This window comes from Oculina patagonica, chromosome 5 (genome assembly GCF_052425735.1).
Source record: "Oculina patagonica isolate OP01 chromosome 5, crgOcupat, whole genome shotgun sequence".
NCBI lineage: Eukaryota > Metazoa > Cnidaria > Anthozoa > Scleractinia > Oculinidae > Oculina > Oculina patagonica.
In genome coordinates, this window is record NC_135762.1 from 22,123,714 (window position 1) to 22,150,064 (window position 26,351).

The 26,351-nt window shown below is 38.7% G+C and overlaps 1 protein-coding gene across 1 annotated transcript; it reads right to left on the reverse strand.

Annotated features, from left to right (window-relative positions):
• Positions 1-212: 212 nt before the first annotated feature.
• On the reverse strand, positions 213-25,758 carry LOC144653292 (uncharacterized). The gene is given in 12 exon segments (XM_078513248.1): positions 213-851; positions 1,168-1,321; positions 2,095-2,300; positions 4,208-6,056; positions 8,926-9,153; positions 10,764-11,576; positions 13,161-17,126; positions 17,128-18,514; positions 19,347-19,455; positions 20,701-21,034; positions 24,003-24,235; positions 25,193-25,758. Coding segments are annotated over 12 exon segments (9,849 nt in total). The 5' UTR covers positions 25,677-25,758; the 3' UTR covers positions 213-765.
• Between the last annotated feature and the right edge of the window lie 593 nt (positions 25,759-26,351).

The following is a 26,351-nucleotide window of genomic DNA, read 5'->3' on the forward strand; positions in this document are numbered from 1 at the left end:
AATAAATGATAATGGGCACAAAACAAAGGAAAATACCAGATTGTGCCAAGGGTAAATTTGAACCACAAACAAAAAACAAAAATTAAAAGGAAACTCCTGGTACATGACTGTACAAGTGTGGTTATCAAAACATCTTTTATCATGATATTTTGAAAGACGCTTTCCTTTGTCGGTGACGTAGCACCAAGCTAGAGGCTGGGTAATGTAGTGAATTATTCTTTTTTTTTTTTGGTACAAGTTTTAAACACAATCCATCACAACCCTAAAACCAGAAAACGGAGAAGAAAGTAATTGGGAGAAATACTTTTTCATCCATCACGATTAAAAAGGACAGATTGGCATCTCTGAAGGCAGACAGGGCGTAGTCCATGAATAGGGGAGAGTAGTTGTCACAAGATTTTTATCAAGGCAGTCTACCAGAGGCCTGGGTAATGTAATCAATTGGGCTCCTGAGTCAATAGTAGTTTAGAAAAAATGAGAAGAAAAAATTTGAGAAGAGCCTCTGATCGACTCTAATGAGAAAAAAAATTGAGGAGTTAAAAATCACACAAAATTATTGGAGCCTCAATGAGAAGGACGTTGTAAAATTATCAAAAATATATTGCAAATATTTAATATTAATATTTAACTCATTAATATTTAATTTTATATTTTAATAAATTTTAATTTTTAAAATAAAAAGTAGAAAAAAATAGTCCAGAGTCAAGATTCCAGTACAGGTTTTAGACTATGCGGGTAAAGGATAACTGTTGATCTTGCATGTGTTTATTGCATCTTGCAATCCTTCTGGTCGCCTGTAGCTCTTGGTGCCTGCTGTCCGGGAGCCAGTTTTGGCTGTTTTGTCAAGGGACCTGAGGAAATAAAGTTTGTTATTCAAGACACACTTCTCTTCATAAAGACTGGTTGGATATAAACATTTTTATAAGTGAAGTGGTCATAACAAGATGGGGGGGGGGGGTGCATGAAGCTTGCATTGCTGGAGGAATGCTTGAATCTTTTTCTTAGTTTCTACACCTGATATAGTGAGGGCTATACAAACAAGACACCATCTTTTGAGGTGGGTAACGGGGGTGGGTACATGAAGAGACCACCTGTCTTTTGCAGAGTAGTGGATCCTGTCTAAGTACAATAGTTTTGACCATTTCCCTAAAGAATCATATCACTAACCATTAGGCCTCGGCATTTGACTCCTGCTGTTGGGTTTTGGGATGCGTGATGATGGACCCAGCTGTGGTATGTTTGTCTTTCTTGGAGACAAAGCCATCTCTGGAGGAGCAAACTGTGCTCTTGGTTGGGCACGAGAAGAACCCGGATTCTCTGTCTGAAAATATCAAGACAGAAGTAGTTTTATTAAAGAATGCAAAAGGTTTGTTTAATTTTTTTTACTTTTAACTTATTGTAATGTGGGGGCGATCATATATCCATGAAGCCTGCAAAATATACCTTAAGGTTACTATTTTTAGTGACTACTAATTTTAGTGATTTTTTCGGAGCAAGATTTAGCAACTATTTAATTTGGAGATTTTCTGAAAAGTTTTAAAAGTTAATGATATTGTGTAAACCACTTTTTAATGAACATATAGCTAAGATGGAAATATATGTTCAGTAAAAGAACAAATTCATTTAAAATTGAATGAACATTTGCATTAGCAGAAAAAAACAAAGTTATTGGCATCTATTTTTAAAAGAATTTTTCAAGTCGACTATATGCTTATTTTGTTTCCCTTTGGGGTGAGAGGAGAGGGGCTTTTAAAAAATTTAACGAGTATTAAACTTGACCGAGACAAATTTTAGCGAGTACTTAATTTAGCAATCTTTGCCCAACTCGCTAAAATCGCTAAAATTAGTAGCTGCTTACAAAATAAACCTTAAGGTAGATGCAAAATTATTTTCATCAAAATAATAATCAACCTTGTTTCTACTGGTCGATTATAAAAGCAGGTGTTTCTATATATTTTAAGTATTTTTTTTAAATTGAAGGAAACCTCAAAACATTAGATTTCAAACCCCCTATACAGGGCTTTTCTGTCACAATGTACAATACAATGTCGTATGTTGAATATTAAAAAGCTAAAAGGTTTAAGTGACCCTTACTGAATTAAAGGTCGCTGTGTAGCTGGATGTAGTTGTAACATTTCTCTTTGCTGCACTGCGGGTTTTCACTCCTGTAGTTGTCCGGCGCACAGACGGAGGCACGGGTATGTTGGCCTTTCTTACGACTTCTGGCTTTCCATTAGGGAGTTGCTCTGTTGTCTGACTTACAATTGACGTGCGGGTTCTTTTGGCAGGGGTTTCTATTGCTAATGAAAAGGAAGACATTACATCACATTAGATGCAGGGAGTTTGACATCTTTTTGCAGTAGCTATGCATTACGTGAGTTTTAAACTGATTATGGTAATAGGACAGAGAGGAGTTTAATTCAATCTATAATCATTGCGGTAACCGGTTGTTTCGCCTACGAGTTGTTTCGCTAACGACCAGTTCGCTAACGAGTTAGGTCGATTCGCCTACGTCTGAAGTCGTTTCGCTAACGAGCTGTAGGTCGTTTCGCTAACTTATTATGAAGATTCATATTTTCTAATATGTACTAATAGAACATAACAATAACAAATCAATTCGCATTAAAGACCCGTTGAATCAAATTCAGCGACGTAAACAGTTCAAAACATACCGTAGTTAAATGGTCTCCATGTTTGTCTGAAAAAGGGCTGGAAGTCAAGTCCCAGTCCTCCGTGTAACATAAAAGACTGATCAACATTGTAGACAAGTACATGTATGTATACGTGATCAAAAGTCTATTTCACCCAGCTTTTCTTCAACAATCGACCAATTCGGGTCGGTTAACTGAACATATGCAAATTCAGTACAAAGGCTTAAAGTTTAGACTTAAAGCTTAACTTTTTGAAGCGATTCGAGTTTGTCTTTCGGCAAGAGCGTGGGTTTGATTGTCTTATTCTTTTGATGAAGAAGCTTTGTTTCTCTGTTGATGAAAAAGAACTAAAAGAGACGTCAGGGTATTAACTTTATACGTTAGCGAAACGACCTACAGCTCGTTAGCGAAACAACTTTAGACGTAGGCGAAACGACCTAACTCGTTAGCGAACTGGTCGTTAGCAAAACAACTCGTAGGCGAAACGACCGCAATTATTCATCATTGCAGCGCTTAACTTAATCGGATGACCGTGAAGTGAGAATCAAATTTGTTTAAGCAGAGTATAACTACAGACAGAATTCAAAGACACAAAGTTGTGTTATTATCAAAACTATAACAAAACTTGTTAGCCAAAACTAACAGTTAAACATCTACTAATGGGCAAAAACAAAACAGTTTAGTTTGGTTTCTACCAAGATGCGTGGGGAAAGAATCCCCATTCAAGTGAAACAGTCCCTACCCTCCCCCCTCCCCCCCCCCACCACCACCAAAAAAGTGTGCAACTGCCACATACTCTCCATTTACAAGCATTACATCTACACTGATCAATTATAAGTATGCCACATAAGCTACCCTAGTCTGAAATGTCAGCCGTCATCTCGTCCCAACCCCCCAACGGAGGGGCGCCCCTCCGTTGGGGGGTTGGGATGAGAGGACGGATGACATTTCAGACTAAAGCTACCCTATTTGGGCCAAATTTTGGGTTGCCGAAGAATGATCAGATTCAAGAATAATGTTATAGTTTTGCAGTCTCGGTAGCTGCAAAACAGCAGTAAGAAGAAATGACTTGTATAACATCCCCCAGCTAATAACAATTATGGTAAAAGATTACGATACCCTTGGCAAAACAAATCCTGATGACGACTTTCACAGTGCCGACCCGGTTCAATTTTGACAGCAAATCATGCACTGTATAATACCCAGTTAGAACATGTTTTTTATCATCAACTGACGGAACTGGTTTAACTAATGCAAGCATAAAAAAGGGAATGTTATGTAACCAGTCCTGACACTGCAAATGGTCACTCGAGCAAGCCCAGAATTCAAATGCAATTGATTCTTTTTGCAAGGTGCTAAAAGTTATAAATTTTGGTTGTAGATTTCCTTCTCTCCCACAAACCCAATATACAAAGAAAGTTTTGAAAAAAGACATAATTTTATTTGGCTGATTCAGCACTTCTAAACAAACAAAAAACAGCCAATAACTAGTTAGCATTAGCCTGATTGCAATCCCAATCACAGACGAAGAGTTCTAGTTACAAAGAACAGCATACCTTGCTCCCCTGCTCTTTTCTTTAGCTTTGGGACACTTTGTCTGGTGGCCACACCCAGCTGCTCAGTATCTCTTTTATTTAGTGCCAGAGGTACACCCTGTGGTAGACAGTCTCTTGTTGTGGTTGACAAAGATTCTTGCGTAGTAGCTGGCTGTGTTGTCACAGTTGCTGTAGATGCAGGCAGGGACTTTATATCCAAGCTCGACAAGGATTTTGCAAGTGGTGAGACAGGGATTTCATTTTTACCAACAGCTTGCACCATGTTCACTCTGGATGGTTTTGGTGTACTTAACAATTCATTTGGGTTTTTTCCAACAGTAGCAAGTCCTGTGCTTGCCAATTCACTGCCCTTCTCTCGACTAAGCTTTTCCAGCTTGTTGACAAGTTTCAAGTTGGTTGCCAAAGTTTTCTCGGCAGCCTTTTTCTTCTCATCAGCTACAGCCTTCCACTCTTTAAGTTCTTTCTGTAGTTTGTTTACTTCCTTTCTGAGGCCACCTATCTCTTCCTCTTTCTGTGTTATGTCATCTGAAGCCGGTTTCTCCTTATCAGCATTAGCCTTCAACTTTTCAATTTCACTGTTTTGTTCGCTAACTTGGGTCTTCAGCTGTTTTATTTCTTCTAACCCTGCAGCCAACTCTCTACTTGCCCGGACAGCTTTGCTTTCAAGAGTAATCACCTTGACGTTTGCTTGAGCCAGTTCGTCATCGATCTTTTCTTTACTTTGCTTTGCTTGATTTAACATCAACTTGGACTCCTCAAGCTGGTGAAGCAGTTTTTTCTTCTCTCTAGTCCATTTAAACTGGGTTGCATCTTCAGTTGATTTTTGTTTTAGCTCTTTAATTTCTTCCCTCAGGAATGCACAATCATTATTGGCATCTTGGAACTCAAACTTGATCTTGTCTAGCTCTCTTTCATAGTCTTCCTTCATCTCTTCACTCTTCTCCTGCACTTTTTTAAGCTGTACTTTAACCTGCTCAAGCTCTTTACATTTTTCTTCAAAATTTTTCCCCTCTTCATTAAGTTTGTTCCTAAGATCCTCATACGCAAAAGTAAGTTCCACTACTTTTGTTTCTTTTTCTTTCACAGACTCTTCATTCTCCTTATCAGCAAGCTTTAATATGGTCTTCATTTCATGAAGTTCCTTGGTCTTTACCTCCAGACATTTCCTTTCTTGTTCAAGCATTCCTTCTACATCCTTCAAAGTATTTGACAGTTTATTCTTTTCCTTCACGTCCTCTTTAAGCTTCTCTTCAAGTTCTTGCACTTTCTTCACAGAATGTTCTAAATTCAACTGTTCCTGACCCTTCTGCATTACCGATGCATCCTTTTCTTCTTGTAGAAGGCCTTTCTCTGTCCTAAGCTGCTCTAACTGTTCCCTCAACATGTCGCATTGTTGTTGCAGTTCTGCAACAGCTTCTGCTGACTCTACTTGCTTCTTCTCTGAAGATGCGACACTAATTAACAACTTTGCCTTTTCCTCAGTCAAGCTGGTAATTGTAGATGCTTTAACTTTCAATTCGTCTTGCAGTCTATTCGATTCAGAACGAAGTAAATCAACTTTGCTATACAAGTCGTCTTCCATGACCTCTCTCTCTTCATTGTCAAGCTTTTTCTCTTTCTCAAACTCACCAAGATTCTTTTGCAATGAAGTGTTGACATTTCCCAGTTCTTTCAATTTCTCTTCTAATTCAGTGCATTTTTCCTGTAGATCATTTACATTTTGGCGTTCTGCATTCAGATCTGCGATGTATTGTTGAATAGTCTCGTAGCTGTAACTTCCAGAATTCCAAAGTTTCTTTTCAGCATCAAATTCTCTATCTCTCTCATCTGATGCTTCTATAAGAGCATTCTAAAAAGAAAATAAACAAATTTAACCATCCAGGGTTGTTGCTAAGGGCCGGCTGCCGGCTAATTTCACCGGCTAAAAGAGAACTAAAATCCGGCTGAAATATCACATGAAAACAAAGACTAAGGTAAACTTTTAGAGCGGCCAACAGAAACTTTAGCCAGTTAAGCTTGTTGATTAGCCGGCTTAGTGATTTCTTAGCTACATCCCTGACCATCCGTCCAATCTCTAGGGGACGGAGGGGCCTATTGATGGTCATGTGTTTTTGTCTCACCAACAAGGTAGGATAAAGGCATAAGGGCATCAACTACACAATGAGGTTTAAATGGGTAACTAGTTTGTCTCACTTCTGAGGATCAGGGGATGACAGCTGTTAAAGGGACTATGTCACAGGTATTTCACAGATTTTTGGTCTTAACTGTTCTAAAATAACTGGTAGGCAACAATTTACCCATGAAAAACATAGTCATTATTTTTTTACCATCTTCAGTTAACTAAAATATATACTTTATTTGGGGATAGACAAACTTCGGCTATAAACATTGATTTTTTTTTTAAGGCGCGTGAAAACAAGTTGAAAACGTTGGCTAACGTTTTCAAATTGCAATCCATTTCCATCCAAGCCATCCGCAGCCAAATGCGTTTTTTAACAGTGTTAGTGCTCTAAAATAGCAATTGTTAATAAAAATGGACCATTATTTTTACAGTGCGGCTACTGTAACCGGGGTCACCCAGACAAAGTTAACCAATCACAAAGCAGAACTGAAACAAAAGATTTCTACATTTTTAGCTTCAGCCAATGAAATGTCGAGTACAGAACAAAGAAATTTCAACTTCTTCGTTTGCCACGAAAACAGATTGATACAAACTTTGGCCGTATTCAATTAATTTCAATTTCATCCGCTTTGAACTTGAGTGGTTGTGACAGCAACATTTGGAAGGTAAATATTAGCGATGTTTCTGTAAGAGAAGTTCGAAACTGTGTAAAAACGGGGAAAGAAACGACCGTATCGTCTGTGTCAATGGTGCGTAGCGGAGTTCGCTCGTGACAATTTCAAGTTTTCTCTACGGCATCATAACGCGACGGTCATAGGTTAGGCAAAGTGCGTGGCGTATTTGCAAACAACGAAGCACATTACCAGCGTGATAAATTTAGTTTTCTGCGATGTCCGATCGTTGAGTTCCACCGAAAGCGTATCGGCCGTATACATCCGAAAGTTTCGGCAATTCAGCTAGCTTGAATAAGCACGCAAAAACATAAGCTTCACGAGTGAACAAATTGAAATTTTATTTTTATTTACTCAAACGACAAAAAAATGTTGGCATCGCCACTTTCACTGGTACGTTATACAGCGCAGAATGTCTTCCTTCGCTAGCATCACGTGTATTTATTTTCCAAATGGTACAGCTACCAAAACTCCAGTTGATGCCGTAGATAAAACTTGAAATTGTCACGAGCGAACTCCGCCACGCACCATTGACACAGACGATACGGTCGTTTCTTTACCCGTTTTTACACAGTTTCGAACTTCTCTTACATAAACATCGCTAATATTTACCTTCCAAATGTTGCTGTCACAACCACTCAAGTTCAAAACGGATGCAATTGAAATTAATTGAAAATTCAGTGCCGCCATACAGCCAAAGTTTGTATCGATCTGTTTTCGTGGCGAACGAAGAAGTTGAAATTTCTTTGTTCTGTACTCGACATTTCATTGGCTGAAGCTAACTTTGTCTGGGTGACCCCGGTTACAGTAGCCGCACTGTAAGTAAGTTTCCTACGATACAAATAGCAATTTTGGCTGTTCAAAAATCTGTTAAAATCTGTGACATAGTCCATTTAAGAGACAATCCAGTCGCTTCTGGCTGTATTGGCCACAAGGCTTGAACATGGATTTATTATCTACAAACCGTTACCCCACCAACATTGAATAAAGCACACAGTGAAGTGAAGGAGAGGTCATGTATCTCAAAAAGTATTAAATAATTACAAATTTTGATAGTGTCTGTACACCTGTAGCAGAAAGTGGGCTGAAAATGTGACTTACTGACTGATGGCCTTAAAGATGAATTCCAGTCCGTACTGCGCAATCTCGGCTGCAATGTTTATGTGAGCCCACACGAAGGGAATGTTTACAAGCAAAACTAAAAATTCCGCGACAAACTTACCTTTTTCTTCATTATTAACGCCAGATATCCTTGCAGAACAAATAATAACGAGTGGAAGAACCTTGACGCTATTTCAAACCGACGTTTTAGCTCATCGGAACTTCTTGAACGAAACAAACTGTAATGGCGGACTAAAAAACGTCATGTATGCTGTCACCGAAGTGTAACGTTTCAACGAATTCAAAACAAAAACGTAAACAAAGCCCGAGTCTGCGCAGTACGGACTGGAAATCATCTTTTAACGCTGGTGGAGATAATAGGCTGAGGCCAGATATGATGATAATAGACCTTTTTACTGATACATTTACCATTTTGATTTCTCTTGTTTTGAAAGACATTACGGGATGCTCAGGGCGGGAAATTAATATGTATTTACCTCTGGGTATCCCATAATAGCTATTTGAAACAATAGAATCCAAAATGGCCACTGAGCCATGCGGCCCACACTGCTGGAGCTTATCAGGTTTCTGTAGCATTAAACGTCCATCGCAGGGTACCATTATGTTGCATTATGTCGCCAGTACCCATTTATACACTTGGGTGGAGAAAGGCACTATGACAGTTAAGTGTCTTGCCCAAGAACACAACACAGTGACCCTGGCCGGGGCTAGAACTTGGACTGCTCGATTCAGAGTCCGGCGCACTAACCATTAGGCCACCACGCCGCCCATATGTAAAAAGGTCTATTCAAAACTTTACTGACCTTTTCTTGTTGTACAGCTCTTAAATCATGTTGCAGCTGGTGAACAGCTGATTCCATCTCCTGCAAGTCTTCATCTTTTCTTGTCAGTTTCTCTTCCAGATTCTGAATCTTTTTTGTGAATGTCTGCTCTTGTTGCAGGGCAAACTCTCTGGCTGCTTCAACAATTTGTTGTCTCTGGTCTTCAAGCCACTTGACTTTATCTTGCTTTTCCACTCTCAGTTCTTCAAGCTGTGATAGAGGCATAAATGACAATAATTTCTTATACACATGCATACTTTGTATTTCGTAAGCAAGCTACACTGTATAATGTAAGTCATAAGAGATCTCAGATGTACATATTTTTTTTACTTGCTTTTGAGTGATGTTCAGTGATTCCTGAAGCATTTGAATGTTTTTGAAAGGTTTTTGAAAGGATTCATACAAGTACAGGTGCTTAACAATAGGACATAAGTCCCCTACTTGGTTAAAACACCCACACCCAGCCCCCTAAAAAATATCCCGAAAAAACCCTTCCCTGACCCGACTAAACTACAAATCAAATAAATCTAAATAACACAAGTACAATCTTAAATATACTAATCAACTCGGATTAATATTAATCTGAGGATTATAATAATAATAGATTATAATAATCCAGTAATAGATTATTATCATCCAGTAATAGATTAAGGCACGGCAAAAAATTGGAAGGATTGGATTATTATTAATATTATAATCCGGATTAATATTAATCTCTATTATAATCCCGATAAAAGCTCGTGAATGTTCAGATAACAGCAAATCGAAAGATACGTTTATTTAAAATATTGTTTAGTAGCTCATTAATTAAACAATTTGCAAACAGTTACTGTCATCAGCAGACGCACTAATTAAAAAATATCTTTATATTTTACTGATCTTCAGACTGTGCCGTTAGATGCGGGTGAAATACAATTTAAACTACGTCAATGGAGGACGGTTGGAACAATCCTGTCTCTGTTCCAACCGTCCTTCATGAACATAGTTTAAATTGTATTTCACCTGCATCTAACGGCACAGTCTGATGATCGCTTCATGTGTGAAACTCTGAGTAACTGCCCGTGAAGTTTCTATCTTTAATTATAGTATTCTGCTCTGCATTTATTTGCATCGAGCACTTCTACGATTGTGTGAAACCTTTCACATTTTTCTTCGTTAATTTTACTAATCAGATATCTGTTATATTAGATACCAAGCAAAAGGGTCGGCCGGTCCAAGAATGCATAAGATATTGATAGGGCCGCCTTAGATCAATCTTCGGAAGCTTTGGACTAGGATTGCGTTGTTGAGATTCATCATTAAGATTAATATTAATCTTATGTAAGATTAATATTAATCTTAATAGATTAAGGCACGGCTCAAACCTCAGTAATAGATTATAATAATCTATTACTGGATTATAATAATCATTAGGATTAATATTAATCCGAGTTGTCCTGTATGATCAAATTTTCACCCCTTGTGATTTTAGGTGAATCATAAAGAATTCCATGAAAGATTTAAAATGCTGTTTTCTGTTTTCAGAAATATGCAAATTAGGGGACTGATGACATCATCTACTCAACTCAATTTTATGCCAAGTATAAATTAAAAATACAGTTAATACGGTTAAATTAAAATACAGCCATCTTGGTTAATCGCTGCAGAGACCAGTGAAACTTGGCAGAGGAGGAAATAATAAATAAAAAATGAACATGGAAGAAGTCAGATTGCAATCAATGAACTTAAAAAATTTAGGCTAATTTTTTTCAAGATAATGTGACACAGCTCTTCAAGTGTTCAAAAGGAAAAATAAAGAAAATGAAAAGCAACATCCTTACCTCGTCCTTCTCAGCAGCACTTAAATCTTCCTTTGACTTTTTCTGCTCACTGCCTCCGTTACTGAAGCCTTCTGGTTCAACTGTTTCAGGTTTGTTATCTCTCCTCCACTCCAACTGCTGGGTAACCTCTCCCAAGTGATGCCGTAGCTCACGCTCAACCTCCTCGGCTGCAACATACTTAGCCTCAAGGCTACTGACTTCCAGATTTGTTTGCTTTAAACTCTCATTCTTCACAAATATTTCTTCTTCTTTCTGTTTCAAGTTGTACTTCAGTTCTTCACACTGAAATTCAAGCGCTTTTATTTTAGTTTCGAGATCTAGTTTCACATTTGCAGCTAAAGAAGTTCGCATCTGTTTCTGTCGAACCAACTCTGTGCACTCCAGTTCCTTGCTACTAAGATCTCTCTGCAACTCATCTACCTTTCTTTTCAAATTAGCATTCTCTTCTGCAATCAGTGGATTAGAACTTTCAGAGTCACTCTTCAGTGAAGACAGGATCTTCTTTTTCTCCTCTTCCCACTGTTCTTCCTGTTCTTGAAAGGCGTGCATCATGGCTTCGTTGTTCGATTGTTCTCGAGACAACAAGTGTTTCAACTCAAAAATTTGTTCTTGCAGTTTTCCTGACCCATCATCTTTCTGCTGGCACTGTTCATGCTCTGCTTTGATGGTGTCCAACTCTTCTGATAGTGAGCTGACTTGATTCTTGAGTGACTCAAGCTTTTCAGTCTGCTCACTGAGATTTCTTTGCAGTTTTTTCACCTGAGAACATCTTGCTGCTAGCAAGTTCTGTAGCTTTTCTAACTCTTTGTCCTTCTGCAAATCAAAAAAGGCATACATAATTATGTACATAGAGCAGTTTTAAATTGTTGTAGTAAAACCAAAACTAAAGTAATCCCTCTCGCCAATCACAAAGGATGCAAACAATCCAGTGATCCAATCAAAACTTGAAGCAAATACATGTAGCTAACAAATAGTGCCAGAAAGTGTGTGCGAGCGAGTCATTATTGGTTTTGGTTTACGTTCTGATTGCCTGAGATATGTCTGATTCCCTCCATGGCACGTGCCAGCAGGGAATCAGGATAGTTGTATTCATCAAACCATGCGTAAGACTTAGCAACGATGAATACAACTACCATGTTTCCCTGCAGGCACGTGCCATAGAGGAAATCAAGCATTGGCAGGGTTTTTTTTTAACCAATCATGGAGTGTAGTAATGCAAAACCAAACCAAATGCAACTAACTAGAACAGAAATGTCGCTAAGGGCTGGCTGCCGGCTAATTTCACCAGCTGAAAGAGAACTTAAATCTGGCTGAAATTTCACATGAGAACAGAGACTTAGGTGAACTTTTAGAGCTGCCAAGGTCAGAAAAAACAGCTGGGCTTGTAGATGAGCCAGCTTAGAGTTTTTTTAGCTACATCCCTGCTAGAATCCACACTCAAGTGAAAACTACTCAGTTTCCGATTCAAATGATTAGTGTATGGTAATGCCAAAAGTGACCACAAACGCACATCGCATAGAACATGAACCCCACCATTTAACTTCCTCATTACTAAGGCCAACTTGGAAAAGAGCAAATATATTAATTCAAATGCCAGTGCCCTAACCATCAGACCACTGTGTCTCCCATTATTTAATGATAATGATAATGTATTTATATAGCGCATTTTTCATATGTATATGTTCAAATGCGCTTTACACATGCTGTAATTTTACTACACAATTGTAAAGGCCAGACCACAACACTGGGAGCTTCGTGCCCTACTCTTTGCGAATAGTGTGTGGGTTCTTTAACGTCCCCTGTTATAAGACTGAAGATACAGGAGACGGGACCTACGGTTTATTATTTATTACGGTTTATTATTTCAATAATTATGGTAACCATGAGGTAACCATTGCTATTTTTTCCTTCCAAGAGAATTCTTATTATTGTTGGTTTCATTGAGAAGTTGGTGCAAACGAAATAGAAACTTTACTTTATGAGTTGAGTTCATTGCAGAAGCATTTTGAGTTTTTTTTTTTTGGCTTATTGCGGTTTTCAGTGAAATGCGAACTCTGAAATTCAAAATTCAATTACGATTGCATTTTTTGCTGTCGTCAATCATAATTATGGCGACAGCCAACGAACCATGAAAAAAGGAACAAACAAAACGGATCAAAATCTACCAATCATAACTGACATATTTGACCATTTGACCCCGATTGAAGTGAACTTCTGTTTCCTGAGAGGTCCGCTAAGATGATTGACGGCAGCAAAAAGCATAAACCGTTGGTTGAGGATTGAATTGCAGAGTTCGCATTTCAATGAAACCGCAATAATACATTATTGGTTAAATTTTACCAAGCACTGTAACAGAATATCAGTATCACAAATGAACAACAAATTGACATTTCTAACCTGTTCCCGAGCCTCTTCCTCTCTCTGCATGTTCTCCACTGACTGTTCCTTTGCCTTTTCCAGTTGCATTTTAATGACAGATAACTCTTCCTCAAGTGTTGCTTTCTCACTTGACATCTCTTCTAATTCACTCTTCTGCCTGACAAGTCTGTCCTCCATACTTTCCTTAACTTGTTTTAACTCTTCACAGGCATGCTCCAGCTCATCGTTTTTGGTAGACAACTGTGCCACCTCTGCAGCGTTGTTGTCCACCATTGAACAAAGTTCTTGCTTCTCTGACAAAAGGTCTTCAATTTTAGTTTCTGCCACTCGAGCTCTTTCATCACAGGAATCAATATCTTTCTGTAGTTTCTCTATCATATGTTTGGCCAATTGCTCTTTTTCATTTGTCATTTCTCTCTTTTGGTCAAGTTCAGAATCTTTTAAGGACATTGCCGATGCATGTTGAGCTTCTATATGATTCAAAGCATCTTGAAGTTGGGTCAACTCCACCTTTGTGTGTTCTAATTCAGATTTCAGCTCGCCTTTGCTGGCCTCCAATGATTGTATCTGTTCCTGAAGAATGTTTATCACTTTTTCACTTTCCTCTTTGCTCCTCATTATTACTTCTCTCTCATCTCTGTCACTGGCAAAGGACTTCAACTTTTCCTCAGCTTTACAGAGTTCTTCCTTCGTGTGCTTCAACATTTCTTCAACCTCGTGCTTCTCAGTTTCCATACTTCTAACCAAGGCTTCACCTCCTTCCATTTGCCCTAAAAGTTCTAGAACGTTTTCTTGACCAGTGGAGATCTCACATCTTAACTCTTCTATTCTAGCTTCAAGTTCTTCCTTTTGCTGTTTCATCTGTTCAGACAACTCATCCTTCTCTTCCTTTATGTTTTGTATATCATCTTTAGCCTTTTTCAGTTCATTTTCAGCACAAGAAAGCTGATGGCGTGTTTGCTGTAGATGCTTCTGTGAATCATCAAGTTTGTCAACCACATCTCTGTATTCCTGACCCTTTAAGTCAGCAAGCTCACAAGCCTTTTTGCAGTCTTGTTGATAAACTTTGCATTCATGCTTTAAAGCTTCCATCGTTGCTTGGCATTCTCTTGACTTTTCAAGAAGTGACGATTTTTCCTCTTCAAGATCTTTGCAAGATCCTAACAACTCTTCCTCTCTCTTTTGGGTTTTCTCCCTAAAGGCTTCATAGGATCTTTCCATCTTCATCTTCTCCTGGTCTTTGGAGGTTGAAACATTTTCAAGGTGAACAACTGTGTCTTTTAGTTGTTCCATCTTCTCTTTACTTTTCTCAAGCTGTTCAAGTGCAGAAGAACACTCCTGGGATTTTTCTCGCAACCGCTTGTTCCATTCAAGGACTGCAGATTCCTTTTCCATTTCCAATCTTGTATTGTCTTCTTCATGTTTTATTTCAGCAGTTTGTAGCAGCTGCTCCATCTCAAGTCTGTGATCACTTGCCTTGCTAAGAGACTTCTCCAAGTCATCAAGTTGAATCAGGAGTTTAGACACTTTATCTTCATTAACAACCTTGTTCTCCCTCAGTTCTTGTATTTCATTCACTTGTTCCTCAAGTCTATCATGTGTGTTGTTCAGTTTTTCCTGCAAATTCTGTAGTTCTTCTAACAGTGTTCCTTTTTCCTTTGTTTCTGTCAACAACTGGGTCTCCAAAGTTTGGATATTTTGCATAAGCTGCTTAACACTGGTCTCGTTCTTTTCATCATTCGACACACTTTCAGCAAGTTGATTGCCAAGAGTCACAAGTTTACTTTGCAGGGACTCATTTGATTCTTCTTTTTCAGTAATTTTCTTCTTCAATTCCAACACTGTATTCTCTAGGTGTTCAACCTTTTTGTTCAGTGACTCAATAAAAGAATCCTTGTCTTCTAGATCCATCTGTAACATTTCCTTCTGTGTTTCTAACTGTCCTATGTCTTCACTCTGCTGGTGCACCATTTTGTTTGCATCCTTAAGCTGATTTTCTTTAACTGCAAGCTTGCTGGCAAGTTCTTGCTCTGAACACTCTTTGCTCTTTAACTCTTTTTCCACATTTGTCAATTTCTCTGTTAAACTTGCAAATTGCACCTCAGCTGTGTTCTCAGATGCACCAACTTTACAACGCAAATCATTCAACTCTGATTCTTTATTATTAACACAGGCTTCCAAATGACTACACTTTTCTTGTAACTGCAAAAGCTGACTCTTTTGTGACTCATCTTGTTCTTTTAATTCAGCTACTTCCTTTTCACTTCCTGTCTGTAACTCTTCAATCAGATTGCATTTTATGCTCAATTCATCCTGGTTGGTTTTTAGTACTTTTGATAACTGTTCCAGCCTGTTTTCCAACTCTGTATTTTTCTCCTGCAAATTGGAGCTTAAGCTATTCAGTTCATCGTGATTATTTGCAAGACCTGCCTTCTCTTCTTCTGCCATTTTCAGCTGTTGAATCATAGACATTATCTCCTGATCTTTAACATCAATGACAGCTCTTGCTTTCTCGAGTCTTTCTGACAGCGATGCAACTTCTTCCTTAAGGTTTTCTGTTTCCAAGCAGTTCACATCTGGTTCTGACTGCTGCTTCTTTCTCTCAGCTTCTAATAGTTCGGAAATTTCTTTCAGTTTTGTTTCTTTGTGCTCAAGAGCTGTTGAATTCTGTTGCAGTTTGATCAGCAATGCATCATTTTCTTCTTTCGTCTTGGCTGCCTGATCACAGGATTCTGCAAGCCTTTCTTGAATCTCATTTAGCTCCTTCACTAATGTAGTGATTTCTTCATCCTTGCTCTTGATGACTTTTAGATCTTCATCTTTTTGGATGTTCAGGGAACTGTGCACTTGTTCTAATTCATTAAGCCTTGCTACAGTCTCTGTATATTGCTGTTGCAACTCACTTAAAATCTTCTCCTTTGATTCTAACTCAATTGATACTTCTTGCACATGAATCTCTTTCTTCTTTACCATTTCATTGCTGTTTGACAAATTTCCTTCAAATGTTGTGAGAGAATTTTGCAATTCCTGACACTGCAACTCAACATTTTCAAGCTTTATAGAGAGTTTTTGAATGTCATTTTCTTTTTCTGTGCATTCAGCCCTGGATGCATCCAAGTTCTTTTTTGCAGTCTCTAATACTTCTCTCAGTCTCTGCATTTCTCTATTCCCATCAGCACACAATTGTTGTAGCTCTTCCTTCTTCTTTTCAGCTTCTTCTTTTCTAAGATTTTGTTCCTTCAACAAACCCTCTTTTTCTTGCATCATGACACTGACAGAGCTTTCCTTTTCCTTTAGAACTGCCTCGGTGCGACTCAGTCTTTGCTGAAGTTCATGTACACTCTTCTGGGATAATTCCAACTTATCAACCAAGTCAGTGGTCTCTGCAGACTTCATATTAGCCAGCTCGCAAGCTTTCTTGTAGTCACAATGCATTGCTTTGGAGTCATTCTTCATTGCTTCAAGGGACCTCTGTAAAGATCTTTCCTTTTCCTCTAAAACAGTCTTCTCGTTTGCCCACTCTGCCTTGCTATTGGCCAGATCTACCTCTGTTGCTTCCAGCTTCTCACACATTGTCTTGTACATGTCGTCACTCTTCTGACTTTCTTCCTTTTTAACTGCTTTCTCTTCCTCTGCCATTTTCAGCTGTTGGATCATGGACATTATCTCCTGGTCTTTAACAACAACAACAGCTTTCGATTTCTCAAGTCTTTCTGACAGTGATGCAACTTTTTCGTTAAGGCTTTCTGTATCCATGCATTCTGACTGCTGCATGCTTCTCATTTCTTTCAGTTCCCTTTCTTTGTGTTCAAGAGCTGATGAGTTTTGTTGCAGTTTGATCAGCAATGCATCATTTTCTTCTTTCGTCTTGGCTGCCTGATCACAGGATTCTGCAAGCCTTTCTTGAATCTCATTTAGCTCCTTCACTAATGTAGTGATTTCTTCATCCTTGCTCTTGATGACTTTTAGATCTTCATCTTTTTGGATGTTCGCGGGAACTGTGCACTTGCTCTAATTCCTTAAGCCTTGCTACAGTCTCTGTATATTGCTGTTGCAACTCACTTAAAATCTTCAACTTTGATTCTAACTCAACTGATACTTCTTGCACATGAATCTCTTTCCTCTTTACCATTTCGTTGCTGTTTGACAAATTTTCTTCAAAAGTTTTGAGAGAATTTTGCAATTCCTGACACTGCAACTCAACATTTCCAAGCTTTATAGAGAGTTTTTGAATGTCATTTTCTTTTTCTGTGCATTCAGCCCTGGATGCATCCAAGTTCTTTTTTGAAGTCTCTAATACTTCCCTCAGTCTCTCCATTTCTCTATTCCCATCAGCACACAATTGTTGTAGCTCTTCCTTCTTCTTTTCAGCTTCTTCTTCTCTAAGTTTTTGTTTCTTTGACAATTCCTCTTTTTCTTGCATCATGATACTGACAGAGCTTTCCTTTTCCTTTAGAACTGCCTCAGTGCGCCTCAGTCTTTGCTGAAGTTCACGTACATTCTTCTGGGAAGATTCCAACTTATCAACCAAGTCAGTGGTCTCTGCAGACTTCATATCAGCCAGCTCACAAGCTTTCTTGTAGTCATGTTGCATTGCTTTAGAATCATTCTTCATTGCTTCAAGGGAACTTTGCAAAAATCTTTCTTTTTCCTCTAAAACAATCTTCTCTGTCGCCCACTCTGCCTTGCTATTGGCCAGATCTACCTCTGTTGCTTCCAGCTTCTCACACAACGTCTTGTACATGTCGTCACTCTTCTGACTTTCTTTCTCCTTACCAGACACAACATTCTCCAAGTGAAACACTCTTTCCTTGAGCTTCACAACTTCTTGTCTTTCAAGTTCATACTTCGTTACAGAGGTGGCAGCTTCATCTGAGATTTCCTGTAATGCCTTTTGGCTTTCTGCTTCCAGGTCAGCTTTCTGCTTCTTTAACACTGAAATCTGTTCCAGTGCTGCAGTTAGGTGTTTGCTGTCTTCACCCTGTGCCTCATGAATTTCTTTCTCCTTCATACTCAAGTCTTCCTCCTTCTCTTGAATTGTTTGGCTCAGCTGTTCTATGTTCCTCTCATATTCTGTTAGAGTTAATTTGGCTTTATCTAATTCCTGCTTCATCTTCACATATTCTTCCTGCTGCTCTTTTACTTTCTGCTCTAATTCAGTGAACCTGCTGTCCTGATGAGAGCTCTGTTGTTTACTTCTGCTTTCTGCTTCAGTAAGACTTGCTTTGAACCTTGCTATGTCCTGCTCTTTTGCCTCTATCATTTTCTGACTGTTATCAAGTTTGTTCTGCAGATTGCTAGACTTCTTCTCCAAATCAGCACACTGTTTCTCCAATGCAGTAAAAGCCTGTGACTGGGAGTGCATCTCTTCTCTGTTAACAATACAACAAAGACTGATTTACTTCTGCATCACTTAAAAACTTCATATTCAAGAAAATTGCAGATGATTATGCATTTTATATACTATATACAAGGCTAAAAAGAGTTAAAAATGGTAAAATTAAAATGATAAAACCAAACGTTTTCGGCTGTTTGCCATCATCAGGGTTCAAACGTTTGGTTTTATTATTTTTAATTTTACCATTTTTTACTCTTTTTAGCCTTGTATATAGTATATATTTTATAAAGCAAACATTATGGACATTATGCATTTTGTATGTACATTTTACGATTTTGTCCCTGCTTACTGTACATGTTCCTTTGTTTTTAAATACCATAAAAGGTGTAAATATCTTTGTGAACTTTAGTGGTGGGGGCTAGGGGACATGGTTATAATGGTAGAATGCCAGGATATCATAAAGTAAAAAGTTATATCTTTGCACTGTGGCAAAAATATCATTGCTGCAGTTAATCAACACTTCATCATCATCCTCCTCCTATCACTGGCCAAAATGTCGGAGCCATCAAATATTACAAATAAACATTCACAGAATAAGAAATAATTTATTAATTGTTAACTCCCTTCTTATTTCTGTTGGTCCTTTTCCTGTGAACGGATTCATTTCGCAGGTTTGCAACATGACAAACTACGTAATGAATTTCCCAAGTTCATAGCGAACTTCAGGAATTTCAAACGAACTTCAGAAACTGTTTGTCCAAAGTTTTGTGAAACCCACTGTAAAATGGAAAATTTCACCAGCAGGTTCTTAGACTGTTAGATTTTTATACATGAGTTTTTCTTATATTATTATTACAAAATCATACCTGTGTTCTTTATCCTTTTCTTTTAATTTATCATTCAGTCCGTTAATAACTGCCTCTGAATTATGACGTTGACACTGCATATCCAGTTCCCTCTGTTTTGCCTTTTTTTCTGTGGATAATGATATAGTTATTATTGTTGATATGGTGAATTATAACTGTAAATCTGGAGATTGTATTTAATTTTGAATTTATAATTATCTTTTCAAGTCTGTACAACAAAAAACTGAATAGTATACAATTCTTGGTCAAGACACCATCCAGTGCTCTATTTAACCTGAGGAAACAGATTATGTGCCACTTTACAGGCTAGTACTAAAAGCTGGAATGTCGGAACGCAACCTGGAACGCGGGAATACTAAAATCCGGAACGCCGGAATACTCGAAACCGGAACACATAAGATACATTGCGTAACCCTTGCAAATATAAAGAGCTAACCGTAAACAGGCTAACTGAAGTACATAGTAGGCTAACCGAGGTGAATAGACGTAGGCTAACCAGGGGGAATAATAAGCCTACATGTACTATGCACTCTAATAACCCTACTATCCACTCCGGTTAGCCAACTTTTCACCTTGGTTAGCCTACTATGTAGTTTGGTTAGACTGTTTACGGTTAGCTGTTACGTTTATTTGTAAGGGTTACACGATATATTTTATACGTTCCAGGTTTTAGTATTCCAGCGTTCCGGGTTTTAGTATTCCGGCATCCCGGCTTTTAGTACTAGCCCCTCTATAGTGGTCCAAGCTGACATCCAAGATTTGACCTGAAAAAATTGTGTACTGATGACATACAGAGATACAGAAGAGATGCCTGTCTGTAAGATTACCCGTATCTACACAATGTAGTTCTGTACCCATTAATTTTATGTAAATAATAAAGGTGGTAAATTTTAAGCTCAGTAATAAATAATGTAGATGAAATGTTCAACATGACAGGAGACTGGGACAAAGAAAAAATCTTAGTCCCCTATGGGAATGAATAGTATACAGTTTTGTGGGGGACTCAGATTTTTTTCGTTGTCCCACACTGGTGTCATGTTAAACATTTCATCTCCATTACTTATACCAAGCTAAAAATTTACCATCTTTATTATTTACTACAAACTTGATGATTTTGACATTGCTGATCCTAGCAGTATGCAGGATGCGTGTCACATATCAACCTAGTAAATGGCCCAGCTCACCACAAGTCTCTCGTAGCTCAGTTGTTTAGAGCACCCAACCGGTATTTGGGAGGTTATGGGTTCGATTCCCGTCGGTGACTCAGATTTTTCCTTTGTCCCGCGCTTGTGTCGTGTTGAACATTTCATGTCCAGTACATTTATATTTGAGAAAGACTTAGAGCATCTCTTACCTAAAGCATCTACATGAGCATTTGCTTCTTCCAGTTGAGATTTAACTTTAGAATACTCTGCCAGCTTCGCAGCCATCTCTGAAACTTCAGTCTCCTTCTTATGTAAGCGTTCATTCAACTCTTCATCCAATTGAGATTTAATCTTAGAAATCTCTGTCAGCTTTGCAGTCATCTCCGAAACCTCATTCTCCTTTGTATGTAAACGTTCATTCAACTCCTTTATCTTTTGTAGCAGTTCAGAGTCTGTGGCTAGTTGTGTGGCTCTTGATTGCAACTGATCAGGCTCCATAGCGGGTTCTTTCAATTCTGAAGTTAAGGGTACATTTAGAGATTCCTGAAAACACAAATGAATGAAAACAGTGAGCAAACAATACTAAAAACTGTCTCAATCTCTTTGACCTCAACAGTAAAAAAAATGTCTCTTCCCATTATGACCCTTAGAGTTGAGAACCCTAAATACGGCCCCATCTGTAGATAGGCTAAAAAAAATTGTTATGCCCTACCAAGAAACCCTAATCCTCAGTCAACTTTTTGTAAATGTGTCTGCACACAAGTTATTTGCAAAGCACATCTAGTGCCATGGCTAAAAGTTAACTATGGTGCTTGGTGGCCAGTCAGGCCAGTTTCCTTGAATATTGTCATATCGAACTGTTATCAAACTGTCAAATCATGAGTGAACAATGAACTCTAGTTCAAAAGTAGAACACCATGATTGATTCAATTACCGTAATGATTCGATTTAGCGCCCGGAGCGCTTATTTACTTTTGGCGCCTCAAGGGAGAGCGCTTATTCGAGACAGGGCGCTTATTCGCGACAGGGCGCTTATTTAATTTTTTGAGAAACAACCAAATGTTCAAAACAAAACTGAAATAAATATTAAAATAAATAACAATAACAGAAACTGTAACAGTAACAAATTGTTGACATTTTTAGCAGTAAATATATACCTGTACGGTACGGCAAATGTTCATGAGTTTATCTATTCGACGTCAATGACTTCAGTTATCCACAGTAGGGGCGCTTATTAGAATAAGGGCGCTTGAAAGAATGAGGACGCTTATTAGAATGGGGGCGCTTATTGGAATAGGGGTGCCTATTTACAAAAACATATTCGACTGGGGGCACTTATTCGGAACGGGGGCGCTTATTGGAAGGAAGGCGCTAAATCGAATCATTACGGTAGGTTGGAATGTTAAGTTGTGATTTGGACATTTAAGATTATAGTCCTAAGTTTATATATTCATTAGCGTGTACCCATCAGCTAGGGACGAGAGCAATAAAGCGTCATTGATATCAATACAAAAGTGGCAACGAGGAAAACCTGGAAACCTTTTTAAGCGTAGAGCAAGCAACACTCCTCTCAACAACCTAAGTTTACAAAACAGCAATGAGCAACAACGAAGGAACCCCGCCAACTCCCGGAATACAGTCTTCACAAGGCGCAACTGCAACACAGCCTTCACAAGGCACAACCTCAAGTACCGCAAGCACGAGTACCAACGCAAATGTTCCTCGCAGCGGCCTATTTGCCCCGTTCGATCCACACAGCGACCGAGCAAGTATAGATCTTCGCTGGCAAAAAATGGACAAGGCGCTTCGAAAAACCTGCTCATCAGTTTGCGTGAGTTCAATACTCCAATTTCGCAGGGGACTACTTCTCACGTATGTCGGCGAGGCCACAAATGACATCTTTGACACGCTATTCCACACAGGCACCGATTATGCAACAGCCATTGCCCGCCTCACCCCTCATTTTGACCCAGTCCGAAACAAAGACATGGATATTTACGACTTTTGGCAAATAAAGCAAGAACCAGGAGAATCACTGCAAAACGTCCACCGCCGTCTAAAAGAGAAAGCCATTCTTTGCGAATTCCCCAACCAAGATGCAGAGATCAAAACACAGATTATCCATCATACCACGAATTCCAGAGTTCGTCGAAAAGCTCTTCGCGAATCCATGGATCTGACAGCTCTTTTGGATTATGGATATTCCTTGGAAATATCAGACCTCGACTCCAAACGCATCGAAAACAGTCGTCAAAATGAAACAGTCATCATCATCGATCCTTTTCGCGCCATTGGACGCATAAGGCCCCAAAATGAAACAGTAAACTACACCAATTGCCAACAAAGAGAAAAGCAGCGGAGAAAAACACGTCATCGCCAAAAACAACAGCGTAAGCCGGAACAGACCCAGATAAAGAAAGAAAACGACGAACAAGTTTGGAAATGCATGTATTGCGGAGGACCATTTCCTCACGATAATGGATGGGATTCATGCCCAGCTAGCGAAGAAATGCAGTGCAAGTTCCAAAACTGGTCACTTTGCCAAATGCTGCCTATCAAAACCAAAACAACCTCCAAGACGCCAGAATGTTCGTGTAGTCCGAAAGTAGAACACGATGATTGATTCAATTAGGTTGGAATGTTAAGTTGTGATTTCAACATTTAAGATTATAGTCCTAAGTTTATATATTCATTAGCGTGTACCCATCAGCTAAGGACGAGAGCAATAAAAAAATACCATACAAAAATATTATGCATGTACACTAAACATGAAATATAGCTTAGAATCAGGGTCCGTACTCTTTTGAGCTATTGTAATTTGACCTTTTCCAGACCCAGATAAAGAAAGAAATTGGATTTTGTTTTTGGGGGGGCCCTTTCTTCTGGCCCCCCCAAAAACCACCAACCCCCAACCCAAAAAAACCAAACAACCCCCCTTCATGACCTTTTCCATAACTTTCAAAGTTTTCCATGACCAAAATTTGACCCTTTTCTTGGAAATTTTCAAAAATTATCTTGATTTCAGGTACGTTTTCACCCTTTTCCTGCCTAATTCACTTTGTATAATCAATAACATGTTCCATGACTTTCCATGACCCACACTTAAATTCTATGACTTTTCAGGCCTGGAAAATAAAATTTTAAAATTCCATGACTTTCCAGGTTTTCCATGATCCATACAAACCCTGTAGAATATATTTATTTATTGTGGTTTTCAGTTAAATGCAAACTCTGAAAATTAATAATCCAACTAACGATTGCGTTTTTCGCTGCCGTCAATCATAATTAAAGCAACAGCTAGCGAACCATGAAAAACAGAAACAAACAAAATGGATCGAAATCTACCAATCACAATCAAGAGACATGACCTTTTGACCCAGTTGAAGTGAATGTCTGCTTCCCAAGAGGTCCGCTAAGATGATTGACAGCAGCAAAAAGCGTAAACCAACAAGAGATTAATTTCAGAGTACGCATATCACTGAAAATCGTAATAACACGTGTACATGCATACCTCAGTATTGAGTTTAGGAGAATAAGCTTTAAGCTGAGAGAGTTCTTTTTCAATTTTGAGACGTTGGTCTTTCTCCAGTTGAAGGCTTGTTTCTAGCTCCTTCAGTTTGTTCACATGACTAGATTGCTGTTCAACATCTGAGTCTGATCCAGAACTTTTCTTTGTTCTGGAATGTGGTTCTTCTCCAAGACTTTTAATCTGACTTTCCAAAGTTCTCACTTGCTCTTTATGGCCTTTCAAGAAAAAAAAAATGAAATAAATAAACAATTAGGGGCGATCATGTTACACTCCTCCCCATGTAGTGTAACACGATCGCCCCTAAGAACGACTGCGTGGGAGGCTACGTTCGCGTGTACTTGTTGTATTAGTCACTTGCGCAAGTACAAATGTGTAACCGTTACAAAAAGCTGTTGCTTTTTCTGCCATGTTAACAACCGAAGAAGCCCGAAGGTTCTCGGTCGAAACATCTTGAAAAAACGTACATTATGAGTGTTGTTTTATGCTCAGATAAGTCAGTGTCAGAATTTATAAAGAGCATTAATTTTTAAAGCTATTTTATTGCATGTTTAAGAGGGTCCTTTTCAACTTCCAATTTGTTTCTAAAAAAGGTTTCAAATTTTCAAATTTTGAAAACCCCAGACCTCACAAAGATAAGCTTTTCAGAGGGTCTCCAGTAGAGTCTTCAGGATCTGGAGAGATTCTGGATTGTAATTATGAATGGGACACATGGATTGTTGAATTGGCAGTTAAAGCCACACAAAGTGTTTACTATGACTTTATACCAGTTACAAAGGCTATTTATACACATGTATATTTGTTTCTGAAAACCTTCTGCTCTCCTTATGGTGCTATCTTTCCAAGCTCACAGATGTATTTTAAAATAAGAGAAAATCTTTCATTTCATCTTCTTACTATGGTGGGCTAATCAACTACATGCCACCCCACTTTGAGAATTATATTTCATCACATTTTGGCGGGCTTGCAGTCCTCGTGTGTAAGAATGCTTTTTAAATCGAAACAGAGCGTTTCACGTGTAAGCTTACATCATAAAACATAAACCTTAGCACGGCCATGACAAAATGGTTATAAAGATTGCTGCAAAAAAGCGCTCAAGGGAACAGAGCGCAGCGCTAACATGTAAAGCACAACAGACCAACTGCAATCAAAACATCTTGCATTTCAAAGCTTACCTGCAAGCTGCCTTTGTAGATGGGCATTAGCTTCCTTTACTTTGGAAAAATCAGCCGCCTGCTTTTCAAATTTTGACGCAAGTTGGTTTTGATTGTACTGTAATTGATCCAATTCGTTCTTCAACTGTAGACTGTTTGCACTTTCAGCTTCTAGCATTTGCTGCGACCGCGAAAGCTTTCCATCGAGACAACGAATCTGACCATCTTTTGCATTCAAATCGTGAAGATTCCTTTCAAGCTTTCGCTCCAAGTCTTGAATAGATTCGCCGAGCGAATAATTCTCCTTCTTCAACAGGGAGGCGTTCGCTTTTTCCTCTTCTAAGAGCTTTTTCTGCTTTGCGATAGAAGCCTGTAAACTGTCCATTTGATACTGCTTTTGTTTGCTCTCCTTGAGCAATGTCTCACATCGCTGCTCGAGATCGTAGACATGTTGAAGACCACTTGCAGATAATTCCTGCTTCCACTCTTCCTTTGCCCAGCTCATAATGGACAAGAGCTTCGCAGCTTCGTGGAGAACTAAGGTAAAACAGAACTAGAAGAAGATCACATTTCTTGCCTTATGTCGAGCATTCTACACGATCGAAGCAACGCGAATGATTCAAATCGTGAATGACAGTTCGTCTTCAAACCAAGCCCGTTCTCGAATGTGATTGGTCGGTTTGAGAAAACGTGGGAAATTCAAAGTGAGGCTAAAAGCTCTGCCCAGTCTTTTTCGTGCTGCTGGAAAATTTGCATAAAATAACTTCAAAAATCTGAAATCTCCTAAAAAAGATAAGATAAGAAACTTTATTTAAGTGTCAAAACCGTATAGCCTGGAAAATAATACCATACTAATTAGGGGACACTAAACACACGGATCGGAAGGAAAGGTTTACTGCAAAATTAGATGTCCAAGACCTGGACTCGAACACCGATCAAATACGTTTCAAATTATTTTATAACTACTCTCTTGGGATAGGGTTGTCGACATAACCCCGATTTTACTAATTTTTTATATGCCGCAAGGGGACGACAAAATCATATCGTTTAATCGGGATTTCATTAGAGAGGTTAAGCATGACGTTTATTTTTCCCGCGAACGGCTGTAATTCAACTTCTGCCGTCTGCCGTTTGGCGTTTGTACGCGGAAATGAATAGTTTTTTGTTTTGTTGTGAATGT